This window comes from Amblyomma americanum, chromosome 2 (assembly GCF_052857255.1).
Source record: "Amblyomma americanum isolate KBUSLIRL-KWMA chromosome 2, ASM5285725v1, whole genome shotgun sequence".
Lineage (NCBI taxonomy): Eukaryota > Metazoa > Arthropoda > Arachnida > Ixodida > Ixodidae > Amblyomma > Amblyomma americanum.
Genome location: NC_135498.1, coordinates 56,956,018 through 56,973,973, shown reverse-complemented (window position 1 = coordinate 56,973,973; position 17,956 = coordinate 56,956,018). Strand labels below are relative to the sequence as shown.

Here is a 17,956-nt window from a genome sequence, read left to right as displayed (position 1 = left end):
CTTCGTTAGCTCGAAGCTCTAACTCCGGTTTTTATATTCTATTATATTGAAAACGGGGGAGGGGGCGGATTTTGTTAAACCACTGCCCGCAAGGAGATTAATTTTTTGCACCCAAGAAAGAAAACTTATAAGGAAGGGGCTAGTGAAAACAGATACTGATTTAACAGGAGCTTTTGCGTAACAGAAATTTCGCAAGCTGCACTTGTATAAATTTTCGGAGCACCATGTTTGCAGCATAGTTTTCATTGAATATATTTTGTTTGTTTTTTTAGCAATAGCAATATCAATTTTCCAAGCTTCGATCGCAGCATAAGACAAAACTTCGTAAACTATTCTGTTGCAGCGCTTAGAGCATACAAAAGTGACATTTTTAATTGCAGTGAACGCATAATTATTAACGTTGGACACGAGGACCTATAAAAAGCTTTATTTCTAAGTGTACAGCAAAAAAAAAATCAAATTTCCGATGTTAAAGGGCGAAGCATCCTGGAATAGGTTGCTATTTCAAAGATTATTAAAGGCTTTTGTAAAAATGAACCTTCCAAATTTATAAATTATGGAAATTAGAATCTCTTAGGAACAGAAATCGAGGACCCCTCCCCTCGGGGATTGTACTTCAGCTGTTACTCTTTTGAGTGCGTAACCGCCGAGTTCCAAGTCATTCAGGCAGGTTCCGTGTATTTTTTTATGTACAGGCACCGTGAGGGCAAGCTGAGCTTGCCCTGTATTGACAGAATACCGCGCTCTAATCAAAAAGAAGCTACTTGAACTGAAAACGGAGCTTTCATAAGCTAGAAAAGGTTTTAATAAAAAAATAATGGGTTTTAAAAAAATTGCACCCGTGGTCACGCGGATGATGAGGGCTAGTTCCTTCTTCGCCCGTATGAATGCGTGGCGCTGTGCCAGATAGGTCAGCGCGTGGTGCGAGGCATCGTCTGTGCGCACGGAATGGTCACGTGACCGTGAGGTGGCCACCTGTCTCTCTCCTGTCCCCCTCCTGCTCACGCTAGGCTGCACGGACGCTTTTCGGCGACGACGACGACTAACACGCATTGTTGTTGTTGTTATTAAGTATTTAATTTTCGTAGAGATTTAAAGCAAAAGGGCGATTGGATCAGGCAATGTTGGCCGGGAACCTTCGCCTGAAAAGCTTGCGCTGTAAATATTAAACACAGGTGTCGCCACCATCGCCCTGTTTCGGAAGCAACTGCTGCGCGTCAGGACCCCCGTGGCCAGGACTGCAAGCTTTTGGGGTGCGGATCCCCGAGGCCAGGCTAACAACGCAATTCACTTGTCAATAGTGATCACGGAGTTCTTTTCGGTATTGACGTCCCAAATTTAAACTGAGTGGCAGGAAAAATTTATAATGCGATTTTCTCACGAATAAATGCGTTTTTCGCTGCCGGAAAAATATCAACAGAGCCAGAAAGAGCCGCAGAATCAATTTTTACAAAGAACAAACCTTTGATGTGTTGTCCTCAGCGTCCCTTTAAATTATGTAAAAGAAGTGGGCGTAAAACTTGGACAAGGACCGAGAAGAAACAAAAAATTGTCAGTCGTCATTTGTGCTTCTTCTCGATCCTTGTCCAAATTTTGCGCCCACTTCTTTTATATCATGCAAAGCCAACTAGCCCGACATACAACGGAAATTCTCTCAGCAAAAACATACATCACAGTGATGGAAAAAAGAAATTAATGGCTTGTGCAACAATTACTGTTTAGACTCATGAAGTTGTGAAAAAAACTACCAAATGTAGTTTCATTAACAATGGGAGATTTCATATATGCATGTTTAGAGTTACATAAAAGAAACAGATATCAGCTGTTAATCGTTCTATAAAGCTCAATTCGGACCAAATTTGCATCTGAAATTGTACTGCACGTTTCTGTCTGAAGTCAATTAAGAAAGTTCTACAAAAGCGCTGTTAATACAATACTAATTCCGAAAGAAGGCACAACTTTAATTGTAATTAACAAATACAATATGCAGAAATTCTGGACGTTGTTTAAATCTCTTTCAGTAGCTTCCGTAATCCTAATGCAACAGCTGTAAATGTAGCCGCGTTTATTCACACGAAACCAACTGCATACGGGCGAGTGAATCAACTTACTCTAACCTGAATATCCTCCACCGCATGACATCCCATAAAACTCATTTGGAACCTATTATATTTAGTAAGTTCAGCCCAGGCGTTCAACATAGCAAGCAGATAACACATCGTTAAAAAAATAATTTTTATATCTTATCACTGCACACAGCTAGGCAAGCCAAAAAGCTCGATCGATAGTAGTCCAGCGTTAGTCTCTCGTGGTTCCTATTTTGCGCATCAGTAGGTAGAAATTCTTACACGTCAATTTGAATTTTTTTGCAATGCCCCATTTCAAACAAGGCATCCTGTTTAACCCCGTAGGAGCCGCTAGTGAACAGCCGCAGAGGACACGTTCAAAACTGCTAGGGGAGGCCGGTGTTGGGCAATAAGAATAAAATTCCCTAATGTTCAAATCTGCAGCAATTCAACTTTTTTTTTTTTGCAAATGAAACACAAGGATGAATCTGCAGCAAACACCTGAGGTTCACCATACTGTCAGCATTACTGTTAAAGTCACATATAAATGCTCAAGCTTAATAAAGTAGCACTTAACCCGACTCACCTGGATGGTCCAAAACTCATTCCAGGTTCTGTGACCTGGAGTGAAGGCACTAAGCAAGCATACCGTCTCGCTCTTGTCTTCTACATCGAACTCCTCTATACGCCTGCTCACTGGCACACATCTCGCACATGACGACTTGCATGTTCATGTTTAGGCATACAGGTCTTTCTTTTGTCGCGAAGGCACGTAACACAGAACGTCCTTTTCGTCAACGCTCTCTAAATTCAAAACAATACCAGTTTAGAGGCAGCCACTGAGCAAGTCCTCCGCCCTTCAATTCAAAAGCATCACTGCAGTGCCCTTGCAAGCCACACGCAACGAAACCCCCATACTGGCAGACAAAGACAGCTCAAACGTAGACACTCGCGTTATAGACAAGCAGGCCACTTGTGTATCAAATTATGTACCAACTAGGAGCAGCTATGAACCAATTGTAGGCCCACAAAAAGTACTCCTAAACCCCGAGAGACACATAGGGAAACATATCCGTTGAGATAAACAAGCAGCCGAGCTCCTTCGCGAGCCAATCGGAATCACAGGAGCCGACACCATGTAGGTATAAGCGTAGACCAAGCGAGCGATACAGACGTCACAGCAATTTTGAACGGCAAATGCCAGCGGATTGACGGGGTCACAGGTCCAGCTGAGAGAGCACGAAGACGGAACATTGTACAGTGGCTGTTCTGCTCTAAGCTGTGCTATATCGCAGGCAAGGACTACACAGAGACTACACAAGGACTACAAGAACCACAGAGACAAAAGAAACAAGGGGAGGGACTGACCTGCGGGCACATCTTGCACTGGTACTTCCTCGGCTGCGGAGGGTGGCCATGCGGCGCCGTGGCGGCGGCTGCGCCGTTGGCCGCCTTGAGCGGCTGCGGCGCGGCCAGCATCGGACTGGGCGTGCTGGCCGACGACGAGGAGCCGCTGCTCGAGGCCCGGCCGCCACCGTACATGGGCAGCAGGTCGCCTTCCTCCAAGCTCGGGCCTGAGAGGAGAGGGACAAGGGCAAGCAGTAGTGAAAACGACCAAGGTTATGCTGCACATATAAGATGCTGTAGTTCCTGGTTGCAGACGCAAAAGATATTCGGGGTGAGTGACACATGCAGTAGACCGCGAGGTTATACTGTATAAAGCGGTGCACAGGTCGGCGACCTACAGGATTCGACACTCACTCCTAAAGTGCGACAACATGATCTGTGCAGATGCTGGCCAACCCAGAAGACCCCACAAAGATTATGTTGGCTGACCTGAAAGTCCCCCCCCCCCCCCCGCCCTTATTCAAAGTCTTTCGACTGCGAAGAAATGAAAAGACGCAGGACTGCGTAGCACTCATGTTGCGGGCACGCCGAAACGCGCCCGACTTTCAGGCATACAGGGTGGCCACCACAAAGGTAAGCGCGGGGCAGCCGTGGTTCAGACGCTGTACCGTAGGGCAAAGCTCGAGGCGCCGATTTTTGCTGGGTCTTTTTTCGCAAACTTCTGAACGCTCAACCAGAATAAGGACAGGCAAGGGCTGCGGAATAATTTCGACCACCTGGGGATCTTTAACGTGCACCGACATCGCACAGCACACGGGCGCTTTAGCGTTTCGCCTCCATCGAAACGCGGCCTGAACGCTGCTCGTGTGCTGTGCGATGTCGGTGCACGTTAAAGATCCCCATGTGGTCGGAATTCTTCCGGAGTCCTCCACTACGGCACCTTTATTCCTTTCTTCTTTCACTCTCTCCTTTATCCCTTTCCTTACGGCGCGGTACAGGTGTCCGCTGATATGTGAGACAGATACTGCGCCATTTTCTTTCCCCAAAAACCAACCAACCAACCACTACGACACCTCTTGCAATTACTTTCTTCTTTCACTCCTTCCTTTATCCCTTCCTTACGACGCGGTTCGGGTGTCTACCGAGATATGTGAAACAGTTACTGCGCCATTTCATTTCCTCAAAAACCAACTTAAATTTCAAAAATGTGTGCACTCAAGGCTTCGTGCTCACAAAGCGAGACGGAATGCAGCCCTGGCTGCACGTCTAGAAGACCTGGTAGTATGTTGCGCAGTCAGCGCGTGAAAGGGTGAAATGGGGAATTATGCCGTAGGAGCCCATAAGCTGATGCCTCGACCGTGGCTAATATTCTTCGCTATATTCATGACCGCTGTGAGACAAAATCCCCTGAATAATCCCTACGAAAACAGCGCTACCGAAAGATGCGTGCAAGGCAGCTTCTCGTTACAGTGCAGTCATAAGGTCCAACTTTCTGCCACTTGAATGGTGGATGAACCCTGCACCCTCAATGTCCATTTACGCACGCTGGCTGACTGCATGGTCCGACGAAGACGTCTGCGTGTGTTGGACTTCAACACCGACCATTACCGCTTCTGGACGCGACGTCAAGCGTGGCCGAACGCGCAGCAGCGTCTGCAGCAAGCTCAGCCCGAATAGTTACCACGATGGTGGAAAGGGCGACGAACCAGGATGCAAGGCGGAACGCAGTCGAGGCCCGAGCCTCGCGCTACCTAGACGGCTCACCATGAGCTCGCTGTGGCGGATCGGCGCCGCTCTGCGCCTGCGGCCAGCCCTTGTGGTGCGACAGGAACGACTTGAGCTTCTGCAGCGAGATGACGGGCGTCGCGCACGCCGATCCCGGAGCAGCCTGGGACGTGCCCAGGCATGCCGGCGACTCCACGAAGCCGCACGTGGCCAGTGCGGCCGCCGACCGGTGGTCAAACAGCGCGCGACGTCGTCGCCGCGAATCTCGCCGCGGCCGCTGACGCCGATGCTTCTGGTCGTCGCTCTGCAGGTTCTAAGGGAACGCCGCCGCCGCCCCTCGCGCGGATGACGCAACCCTCATTTTGCTGCCTCTTTGTGTGCGCTTGCGCGCGAGCTTGCTTGCGAGGGCGTTGTTTGCGCCTTGCGCGTGTTTTGCTGCGGGCCCCATTTGCATGCGAGCCTCCTCTCCCCCAATCGAAGGGGTTCCCCGACGAGCGGGAGTCACCCTTTCGCGAAAGAGCGCCTCTCAAAAACAAGCACGCTGTACTCTTGCTTGCCACGCGATCGATGCCTGCCCGCGCTCCCCTCTTCCCGCTCGAGGCGTCATCGCTGCTGCTGCTGCTTCCTCAACAAGGGGAGGCAGGCACAGCGAAGCTATGTCGCTGCTGGAGCGATGGCAGCGTACGCGGCCGCCCCTCGGGACGCTTGGCAAGACCCCCAAGTCCATGGCACCGACGACGCATCCCGGCAGCGATGAGGCAGTGCTGGCACGTGGCGCGTGTCTGCACATGGCGTGCGTAATCTAGGAACAACCCGGTGCGGGAACACCACGCGCAGGGTAGAGTCCCTTGCTGAGACGCCCCAAAACCAAAACGAAGTGGGCGGTAACGGTACCGCTAGCCACCACCTTTACCGCATACCGGCGTATGAGGCCGGCTACAGAAGCTTCCGTGTGTTGATTCCTCGGCGGTCCCCTTCTTGCTACCGTTGAGCCAATGGACTCGGCACAGAGGAATATGATGGAAGGCTTCTTCGTGTAGACAAAGTTCGGGACACAAAAGCGCCTGCTGAGCTGGAAATAACGTGGAAGCTAGGACTTCCCTGCAGTTTTCCTGCGAAGGGGAAGCTAACGCTTTCGACTGCTAAGCGCGCCGTCTCTTTCGACCTGCATATCAAGAAACAAACACTCGCCAACGTCATACAAGAAAAAAAACAAAAGCATTGACGTTTCGGCACCACTGCGGGTGCCTTGTTCACAACAGGATGAAAACGAGATGGGCTGCTTCTTATGTAGGAAAAACGTTACGTATCGTGCGAATGTATATCTCGGGTAGATTGCCCCATGTCCTGTCAATCCCTTGGCTTGTCATTTGTATGTGAAGGGGTTCCTTGAGCAGGCGAGTAGATATTTTTCTTTCTCGAGTATGCGCGCGGCATCCAAATCATTTGAGTGGCCCGTGTTTTGCTGGTGTTCAGCGAGAGCGTTAGAAGTCACTCTTTCGTTCCTAACGTCGCGCTGGTGTTCTTTGAAACGTGTTCTTTGAAAACTCCGCTGTTTCGCCTTATAGGCTGCACCGCATCCTTTGCAAGGGATTTTGTAAACGACTCCAGGGTAACTTGACTTTTCAAGCGGGTCCTTTACCAGCAATAGATGGTTTCTGAGCTTGCTGGGTGGGACATGGGCAACTTGGATGTCGTAGTCAGCCAACATCTGGCATAACGTCTCGCTGACATCAGGGGCATATGGGATGGCTGCGCGTGTTTTCTTTTTGGCTACCGTTGCTTCGGCTGGAGGGGCCGCGGCGTGTCGTTCGTGTGACTGTGGTACTTGACGCGGGTATCCGTTCTTTGCCAGCACCTTTCTTACGTGGCGGATTTCACGAGTTCTTTTGCATGGGCTTGAACAAAGCTTGAAGGCACGATTGTAAAGCGCCGCGGCAACGGAGCGTTTCTGCCCTACTGAGTGCGCAGAAAGAAAATTCACGTACTTTCCTGTGTGGGTGGGCTTCCCGTGGACGCTTATCCTGATGTCATTTGCTGTACGCTCGTTGAGGACGTCGAAGAAAGGGAGGCGCCCATTGTTCTCTTCTTCCACGGTGATTTGTACGCTTTCGTGGAACTACTTCAGGTGCCGTAGAAACTTTTCCGTATCCTGTCGTCGGATGACGCAGAAACAGTCGTCAACGTATCGTAGGAAAAGCCTTGGTGGCGGGTCGAATGACGCAAGCGCACGACTCTCGATCGCTTCTAGGGCCAGTTTGGAACAGACTGCAGAAATGGAGGCGGTCATTGCTGTCCCGAAGACCTGCTTGTATAACGTCTTGTTGAACACAAAGTACGTGTTTGACAGGCAGAATTTTAGGTGCCGGCACAGGTCGTCTGACGACCGCTGGAAACGCTGACGCCCGCAGGCCTCAGTGTTTCCAGGAGATGGCCCTGGTTACCCGGAGGGGGAACGAGGACAGACCCAAGCAGCGCTCCCGACTGGTCCAAGGGCTTGGGTTACACAGGGACGCCCCTAACCCTGATGACTTTAGTCAGCGGGGAATTATTCTGCAGCGAATCTGCTTGAGACTTAGCCGCACCAGCCCTTCCCAGGTTCATCATTAGCGTCACCTCCTATTAACTGGATTACAGGAGCACGCAGATGCTCCCAGCATTAGACCTAGGGCCTTCATCACCAGTGCCAGCACCCCACTAGGTAACAGGAAGACGCTACACCTTCCAGTGTTAGCCGTCCTTGGAGCGCAACCTAGCACTTCACAGCCCCGGTCCCAGACTTAGACTGTGTCCAGGTAGCCGACCCTCCGGCCGACAACTGCGCACCAGTCAGTCCAGCCCATCATCAGTGAGACTACTAATGTTTTGGTTGAGGCTGTGGTTCACCACTTCCAAACAACTGTAAGCCCCGAGGCGGAGAACCCCCTTTAGGGAGCACAGATTAGCCCTATTTTGAACAGGGTCGCCTCGGGTGAGAGCTCGCCCGTGTTCTTGGGGAACCCCATCTCAGCCAGCCTTTGGCTAGCTTCACAGGCTCACGCCAACCGAGCCCGGCTGAAGAGACAGAACGTATGCAGCACAACCTCTATCTCCAAATTCATGCATATATAGTAGTGTCTTCCGCATCATTGTAGACAAGAAAACGCCACCAAAATTAGGTGTCGATACTCCTTTAACTGTTATCGTGGCTCGCAGACTAGCGTGCTTAACTGTCTGGTGCCGGCTTCAGGCGACGACAAACATTTATTCGTGGCCTGTAATTAAAGGTGGAAAAGGTAGAAATGCTTTCCAAGTGAAATATTGTAGAAGTATTGAGATTTTTAACATCACCTAGAGGGAAAGCATGTGGTATTGCACTTCATCCTCTATGAAGGGGCGCAAGGATGCCGGGAAGATGAGGTCACGTATTTGGCTTGGCTATTGTTCGGCATTAAGCGTGGATTTGACCTCAACAATACACCCGCCGCGGTGGCTTAGTGGTTAGGGCGCTCGGCTATTGATCCGGAGTACCCGGGTTCGAAACCGACCACGGCGGCCGCGTTTCGATGGAGGAGCCACCCGGAGCCCTCCACTACGGCACCTCTTTCATCCTTTCTTCTTTCACTCTCTCCTTTACCCCTTCCCTAACGGCGCGGTTCAGTTGACCGCCGAGATGTGAGAGATACTGCGCCATTTCCTTCCCCCAAAACCGTTTTCAAATGTGGCAGTTTTCGTATCAGCTTAAAACTTGTGTTAAATTTATTGATGAAAGGAAAAAAACGCACAGTTAAAATACTTTAATCTGCGCGCAGATAAGAGTGTCACGGCACAGCTGCAGAGTCAGAAAAAAAAACGAAAATTGGTTTTGACGAAAGGAAATGACGGCAGTAACGCTCACACATCTCTGTGGACACACGAACCACGCCGCAAGGGTAGGGAGGAAGGTGAGGGTGAAAGAAGAAAGAAAGAAAGAGGTGCGTATTGAAGGGCTCCGGAAGGCTCAGGAAGGCCCCTCAATCGAAACGCGGCCGCCACGGTCGGGTTCGAACCCGGGTACCCGAATCAGAGGCAGAATCTACCTTTTAAAGCTGAAGCTTTACTGGACGCGAACTTGCGATTTCGCCGTGGCGGTGCTCCGAGGCGGCACATGACGTCACAACGCGCACCTCGCCGCGGAGCCGAACCGGTCTGGCCGGGCCGTCGGCGGCTGGAGCAGTCGGCGCGAAATAGACACGTGCTCCAAGTCTCCGCCAATGCGGTCAGAGTGCGCCGAAGCCGGAGTATAAACGCGCCTTAACAGAGCCTGCGCTTAACCGCTAACCAACGTATTCAGTGGCGGCATCTATGGGAGCCACTATAATCCCCCGCACACTCACTGAATAAAAAAACAACCCTGTAATAATAATAATAATAATAATAATATTTAATAATAATAATAACTGGTTTTAGGGGAAAGGAAATGGCGCGGTATCTGCCTCATATCGTTGGACACCTGAACCGCGCCGCAAGGGAAGGGATAAAGGAGGAAGTGAAAGAATAAAGGAAGAAAGAGGTGCCGTAGTGGAGGGCTCCGGAATAATTTCGACCACCTGGGGATCTTTAACGTGCACTGACATCGCACAGCACACGGGCGCCTTAGCGTTTTCTCTCCACAAAAACGCCGCCGCCGCGGTCGGGTTCGAACCCGGGCTCGAACAACCCTGTGCCGAGGCTCGGAATCGAACCAGGGCCTTTGGCGTTTGAGGCGGAGACGTTACCATTCCACCACGACGGCTCAAGCTTTAGTCACGAATAAAGGCGCATCAAGTGAATGCACTCTTCCGATGAAGAAGTCTGCGCGCTTTCGCTACGTATATCCTGGCCTAACAGAGCTAGCCCATCAGCAATTTTTTTTTTTTGCCCAGCACTACCCAAGCTAAATACGAAGCTTTGTTTCCAAACATTTCCGCGAGGTATGAAGTGGTCTTAAATAAACTCGCATAGACGGTGGCGCCAGCTTTCCTCTAGGTAATATTGAGAAACTATTAATATAAGGAAAGTTTGTACTATTTAACATGCAGTTGGCACCACGGCGTCTTGAGAAAGGGGTAATTTCGGCTAGTTACTTTTCAAAAAGTTAAACTCAACAGCAAATGAAACAAATTAGGGGTGTCCAGTCTGAACGACATAGAGCATTAGAGGACGCTGATAACTGTTGGAAAATTGATTTTGGGGGAAAGGAAATGGCGCGGTATCTGTCTCGAATATTGGCGGACACCTGAACCGCGCCGTAAGGGAAAGGATAAAGGAGGGAGTGAAAGAAGAAAGGAAGAAAGAGGTGCCGTAGTGGAGGGCTCCGGAATAATTTCGACCACCTGGGGATCTTTGACGTGCACTGGCATCGCACAGAACACGAGCGCCCTGGTGTTTCGCCTCCATCGAAACGCAGCCGCCGCTGTCGGGTTCGAACCCCGGAACCCCGGATCAGTAGCCGAGCGCGCTAACCACTGAGCCACCGCGGCGGGTATAATAACTGTTCCCCTTTCAATTTCGCCAAGGGAAACTGATGGAAAGTCGTACGAAACCGATACGTCACATCAGATAGGGGTTTCAAAGCGATCGTTGTCTTGCATCCGTAATTACGTGGACTAATAATTTAGAAGCGAATATTTCAGAACACGAATGTGCGGTGATAAGTCTGTGAAATGAAGCGGTCTGTGGATACTACCGCGTCTACGTTTCCAGAATTAAACATTCACACGCTAACTGTGTGGAGTAAAAGGATAATTATTTGATATTAATGTCAATAAGCTAATTAGTTTATTATAATTTTGACAGTGGCAATTAACCGCTGATTTTGTGTCCGTCCAGAGGTATAAACTACGGGCAAAAAGGCTTTCACGTAGGACTCATCATAAGCGCTCTTGTGTTGTACCTCTTCTCACAGTTTTCCCGTGTTTCGTACTTATTCGAAAAGTTATCATTTGTGCAATGTATTTAAAGGGACTAGGAAGAACTAATGTTTTTGAGCATTCGCACTCTTTCATTTAAAACTGTTCTACCTTGGCGATTTCCCCTAAAGGCATTGCACTAGCACCGTTCCCGCTTCGAGCTGTTGATCAATTAGGATTTGCCCTACCATCTATCTGCTGGCCGTCCTGGTTAGCTTATTCGGTAAAGCGACTGCCCCGGATAGGCAACGGTTTCGGGTTCGAGCCCCAGACCAGGACCAATTTTTCTTCAAATACGAAGCTTCTGAGAAAGCTCTTTAGCTTTTCTTTGTAGCCGCATTCATGGCTACGCTTTTGTGGCCGCTAATAAGTAATTGCTGCCTAACTGATTATCTGTTTTTCAGTATTGCGAAAGCGTTATTTTGAACACATTGTAGAGCCCGTGCCGAAATGGAACAACGCACAAGTTCCGCTTTTATTTCCCTTCGGTGAACGAATTATAGTGTACTCACTTCACACATGAATTTTATATTTAATGCCCAGGACTCATGCCACTTTTTTTTATACCGACGCAGGTAACTCCTAACTATGAGGAGTCGTAGAAGGATATGCTTACATCACGCCAAGCCATATGGAACACTGCGGCTCAGTTCGTCCAGGTGAAAAGCTGTAAGGCTCACTTCGTATCCCCCCCATTTGAGTGTGATGCCCTACATCCAGCGGTGGTCTAGTGGTTTTCACTATATCATCATCATCAGTGCTGGAAACATCCACTGCAGGGAGACGACCTCTTCCACTGGTCTCCAGTTAACACCCTCCTACGCTAGATGTGGCCAACCTATAACCACAAACTTACTAATCTCATTTTACTCTTAATTGTCCCCACGCCTTTCTTACATAGAAATATACTCTTCGTTTCCCTAGCTAAAAAACCCTCGTTTATGTCCTCCGCATCACATGCCCTGTGCAGGTGTATTTCCTGTGTGTTTGTGTTTCGACGATGCCATTATCAGAACATACTGGCTCATGTTAAACGCTGTGGTCATGTATGAATGAAGAATTAGTTATGAAAGGAAGTCATTTCAGAAAGAAGTTTTACAACGAGCGGACCACAGTGATGAAGTCCGGACATTCGCCCCACCGCGACTGTGCCCTGAGGGAAATTCGCAGAAATGATCGGAGAGGAGTTGTACCGGCTCATTTTTTTTTTCGCTTAGTGCGGTAATAGAAGTGATCTTTCGGGAGGAAATTTTCCTCGTTTTAAAAAGCCTACTAAGGGACTTTTGCGGCACCTATGTAACAAAATCACACATGGCTACATAGTCGCCTAAACGCATAAGCCTCGCTCAATATGCCTGTCGATATCTTTTCACAATAGTAATATATTTTATTATATTTTTCTTCTTTATACAACTTCGAGGCTGCCAATGTCAGAGGTTTGCTTGACTGGCAGCGCCTGGCAGATAACGGCATAGCAGAGAGATAATGAACTGCTCTGGTTCACAAACACGAAATAGGAATTATCAAGAAAAAAATTACTGCGTATAAAAATTAAATAAGCACGTCATTTCTCCGATCGTGTTCAAACTCTTCTCCACAGAGTTCACTAAGGATTCTCTGTACTCAGGACGAGTATGCTCGTCGTACTGTTTTTGGCAATAATTTTTTTTGGCAATAAATGCCACTCAGACCCGCCGCGGTGGCTCAGTGGTTAGTGCGCTCGGCTACTGATCCCGTGTACCCGGGTTCAAACCCGACCGCGGCGGCTGCGTTTTTATGGAGGAAAAACGCTAAGGCAGCCGTGTGCTGTGCGATGTCAGTGCACGTTAAAGATCCCCAGGTGGTCGAAATTATTGCAGAGCCCTCCGCTACGGCACATCTCCCTTCCTTTCTTCTTCCATTCCCTCTCTTATCCCTTCCCTTACAGCGCGGTTCAGGTGTCCAACGATATATGAGACAGATACTGCGCCATTTCCTTTCCACCAAAACCAATTATTATTACTATTACTATTATTATTATTACTACTATTATTATTACTATTACTACTATTACTATTACTATTATTACTATTACTATTATTAATAATGCCACTCAGGGGCCTGCAGCAGACATGCAGGGGTGAACTGAATACAATGTTCTGCAGACCAGGTGCAGCTTGATACAACAGCTTCGGAATTCTTTATGTGATACCTAAGGACCTATGAAGTAGAAATAAATCCGTTTCATAAGGTACCATCGTATAACGCTGGAAAAAATTATTTTTTTAAGCTGGTGCTTTGTGCACTTGTCTGGTGACTAAAGAAATTAAATTTTACGTGGCTATGCAGATGTCTTAATGAACCGTGTGCGAGTTTCTTCACTGGATCATGGCATAAGCTTGAAACGCCACGACAAAGCACTTCGCTTCTACTTCACCTACATGCGACGCTCCTAGCTTGTCAATAAGTGAACGAATTTGACCAAATATTTAACTTCAGAAGAGACTGTAATCGGGCTATGTTCTTGCGCCTTTCAAAAACCTTAAGAATCGTGATCTGCGCCAACACTCCAGCTTATTTTGTCATTTACTGTCCCAACTGGAAGTCCCAACTGGAAGTCCCAACTGGAAGTCCCAACTGGAAGTCCCAACTGGAAGTCCCAACAGCTAAGAATATAAAGCTGCACTTCGTCAACAATTTTAGTGTTCAGCCATTTTCAGCCTTTTAATCAAGATGAGTAGGTGGCAGAACAAAGCCAAGTTATCTACTTTCGCAGTGTACAAACCTGCACCTTCACCTTTCGGACATTCAGTGTTCTCTAATTTTCAAAATGTAACACTTACTGCCGTGAACACAGGTAACAAAACCGAACTAATAATTTCAGAATTTTAGTAAACATTTAACCGATAGAAGTCAGGAAAGTGCGCAGCCTCCACCCGAAATAACGTAAAGTAATATGAAAACTTAATTTATTTCACTTCTGAATTTAATTTATTTCTTCCGCAATCTGTCCGCGGTCACCGAGACTGACCCAGTCCCCACACAAACGCAGTCCGCTGCATTATTGTTACAGAGAGTTGTGATACGTCGCGTGATAATCTTCGCACCTGCCAGGAAAAGCAAGTCACCAACGCGTGCGCTGACTTTGAGGAAACGCGCAGTAGCTAGGCGGTTCATATCACTTCAGGTCACTAGGTGGTTCAGAGTTCAGATCACTTCACGTAACCGCAGCAGAACGTATACAAACATATACTACCAAAGTATTCATTATTCGTTGTGGCTACGCAAAGTAGTACATTACACCAAAACTTTTACGACTGCACGTCGCTCCAAATTTAAGAAGAAAAAAAAGATGCCTGAATCGTAGTTCACCTACAGCTATTTCGCTTTTTGGCTCTATAATTAGGTCTACAAATAACCACAAATGGAGCACGTCTCTAGTAAGATTCAGGTCAGCCGAAACAATTGCAAGCTGCCAACTTCAGTATCGTTAACAGCAATATAAGACAGGAAACCTGCCACTGCCTCTTTTTGAACTAACTTGATATTCACCCATTTTTCAAACTTGATTGGGAATATAAAAACGAGAGATAGGCGTGATGGTTTGCCTTACATTTCAGTGTGTTATAAGCAGCACTAAAGCGGTGCGTGAAGGTTATGACGGCGAGTCAACTTTTATCATCAATTTCTGCACCATGGAAATCTTTGTGACCAAAATTAAAACGATCAACTCGACAGATCAACTGCGGAATGAATATAAAAATACACATTTCGAGACAGCGCCCGCAGTAAATGTCATTTGGGCGAGCCGAGCGATTACTTTTGGCCGCCGAGGCGAAAAAAAGCGCTGAAACGCCTAACATTGATCCTCTCTGCGAGCGCCAATCAATTAGCATTTCCCACCGTAACCTTCAAAGCACACCTTTGCTTCCACTCGCCAAATATCGATGTGCGAACCTTCAAATATTGCGTTTAGCGTTCAGTCGACGCCTCCCCACCATGTCGTATCCCCCCCCCCCCCTCCTTCCCTGGCCCCTGGTCATTTCCTTGTTCCTTTCGAACCCACTGACCCACTCCACCCAAACCTTTCGTCGCACGCATCCCGTGTGCTTGCTTCGCCGCATAAGTAGCGTGCAAGACGGAGAAGCAACTCCTCGGAACACCCACTATGGCGCAACACACCTCCCCCAACGCTATCGTCCAGGGGCGACCGTCCATGTAGTATACGCGTTGGGGAGCGATCACTCCCAAGCCTCGTAGGGAGCCAGCCATCATACGAGCGGGCCATCTAGCTCCGGCATCGCCGCTGTCTCCCTCTCCAAGTCGCCGACGCGCTAATTCTTGCCTCTCCACAGCAACGGGAAGCGCAGGCAACGGTGTCGTGTCCGCGCAACCCCAAATCACGCGTCTCACCCGATCGATGCCCGCGAGTCGAGCCAGGGCTGCCGGGCTCGCGCACAGAACCCCGCAAACCCAGGACGACAACGGCAGCGGTCGAGCGACCAGGAGCGGAGCCGCGACCCGAGTCGGTAATGGCGCCCCCGGCAGCAGCAGACGACGCGGCGGCGGCCGCAACTGCATGCAGCGGCGCGCGCGGCTCGCCCCGGAGCGGAAAAAGAAAAGGAAGAGAGAAGGGCGGTCCGACGCTTTATGTTGCCGCGGCTTTCTTTTTTCAAAGGGGCGCTCTTTGCCTACTTACTTGGGGAAGGCTGCTTGTCCATCATGGCGGCGCGCCGCCCTGCGCGCAGGCTCGCCGAGCTTCGACGTGGCGCCCCCGGGCGGCGGGATCCCGACACGCAGGGCGGCGCGGAAACGAAAAAAGCGGGCCGCTGTGACGCCGCAGCGAAGAAGCCCGGCGCGGGTTTGAATAGCTAGCGAGCCTTTTTCGCTGTCTCGGAGGAGACGCCCGGCTCCCGACGCGTCAAAGCAAGCTGGACTCCCTCTGCCGCTGGCTACCGCGGCGGCGGCGCAAGCAGCTGGCTGACCACGAGATATCGGTGGCAGGGGGCGATACTGCCGCTAGCGGCGCTGTCTGGTACTAAGGTGGGCGCTGGCCCCTCACGGTCAATGGAGATTTGCCAGCGCTTCCACCCACAGGCTGAGTCGAGAGGCGTGTATTGAGAGCACCACGGTGAAACGTCAGGGAAGATTCTCTGTGCATGCTCGATCGCCGAGAATCGCGTTTAGGGAATGACCGGGCACGCGATCACAAGTACATGTAGCGCAGTTAGTGCCCCTGTGCATTAGACCTTAAGAGGCTGACAACGATTATTTTCAAAAACAACCAGTATACTACGCATCGCCTTTCGCCGGCAGTTGTTTTGGTAGCTAGATACGAGGTTACCTTTCCTCCGCAGGGCTTCACGTCGCCCGTTTCGACGCATAGCTGACACGATCGGTATACCGATCATGTTGCGTGAGCTTAATGTTTCGTCGCGTAGTAAAAGTACAAAATGTCTCGAAGCGCACATAAATAGGTATCCCAGCTGCATATAACAAAAGGATGGCGATATTTAGCTGATAAAACATTTCCGACTCTCCTCGTAGACGGGGTAAAAAGGAGTTTTAAAGGAACAATTGTTTCTTTGTGTCAGGTGACTTTCTAGTCTGTGACTTAATTCGGCTAAATGAGCTTTTTCTGTTCGCCCTTGCTTTGCTTGATGCGATAATAAAGTTTTGAATACAATGCACCCATAACTCACTGCCGGCTGTTTTGAGAAATAGAAAAAGTGCACTACAAGAGGTAAAGGACGCCTCTGTGGCGATAAAATTATGATATTTGGCTTCTGTGAACAGAAAATACATCCCTAGAGAGCTTCCTACTACAAACGGAATCTCTATGCTTGTATTGAAAGTTGATGAATCGTCAGCACCCTTCAACACCACATACACAATTCTGAATTACCTACGAGAAATAGATTTTTGAGAAATGTTTGCATAATTTCTTCATTACTATCAGTTGTGTGTATACAGCAGTGCTTCACAAATTACGGTTGTGCATTATATGTAGCTGGCCCTTACCAACACATTACAAAACCGACTCTGAAACTTGCTTCGCCACTACACTTGTAAGCGAGAGGTGAAGCCAACTCCAATGTTAAAACTGTCACGTGCATAAACAGTGACCAAACGAAGGTCGATTTCACATTCCTTTCCTTTCATAGTTTCCCGAGAGAAACGCGTATGCTGTCACAGACAATGAGTCTCATTTCTTCGCGCATTGCTTAAGCAGTCACTTTAAACTTTCTTGTTTTCTGTCTCGGCTCGCGTTCCGTGCCGTAAGAGTGTTCTCTTGCTTCAAACCGAGCATTGACACCCGTTTCTGTTCTTGATCCTTTCGAATTCGCGCTCTCCCCTGAAGCGTATTTCCTCTTTATGCACTTGGTAGCGCGTAGCCAGTTGAAGGGCCGCCATCCATTCTTGAATGAAGAAGTTTTTGCCTGTGAGGCCTTCTCTTACCCTCCTACTCTCTATTCTCTTTTTTTCTGTTAGGACAGCGTTACCTCGTGAGCATCACTACCAGCACCCTTTCGTCATCCAGTCTGTCGGTCCTCCTCTTCCGGCTTCGCAGCTCCTGGGATTTCTCAACTTCTCTTCATCTTCTCCGCTCAATCTTTAGTCGTTCCAGCCGGACTCATTCAGTAGCACGTTTCCCAGGCACAAATCTTAGAAGTATAAAACAAAGGTCACCTAAAATCAAAACGAAAATTAATTCAAGAATACAGGCTGCGTTGGTGCACCTTTTTTCGTTATAACGACGGTCCCGAAGTGAGCCTTGTGGTCGGCTAGCCTGTTCAATCTTTCTTTTTGCCACAAAGGCAAACCGGTGTGCACGACTTCTATGGGCTGGCACTGGCATCCGCTTCTCTCGATGGGTTCGAGCCATCAGTCTAATTGCCAATGGCGACCTCGCGATTTCTGTGTCGCCTT

General features: G+C 48.9%; 1 protein-coding gene across 2 annotated transcripts in view; it reads right to left on the bottom strand.

Moving 5' to 3' along the window:
- LOC144121302 (uncharacterized) overlaps positions 1 to 17,956 on the bottom strand; it is a 118,003-nt gene that overhangs the window by 57,452 nt on the left and 42,595 nt on the right. Inside the window, exons 1-2 of one of the 2 annotated variants that reach the window (XM_077654445.1) lie at positions 5,178 to 5,300; positions 3,435 to 3,640 (exon numbers count right to left, since the gene is read on the bottom strand). In XM_077654445.1, coding sequence (XP_077510571.1) covers positions 3,435 to 3,608 — 174 coding nt within the window. In that variant the 5' untranslated portion in view covers positions 3,609 to 3,640; positions 5,178 to 5,300. Of the gene's footprint in view, positions 1 to 3,434; positions 3,641 to 5,177; positions 5,301 to 17,956 lie in introns of those variants that run through there. The other variant, XM_077654444.1, reaches the window with a different exon arrangement.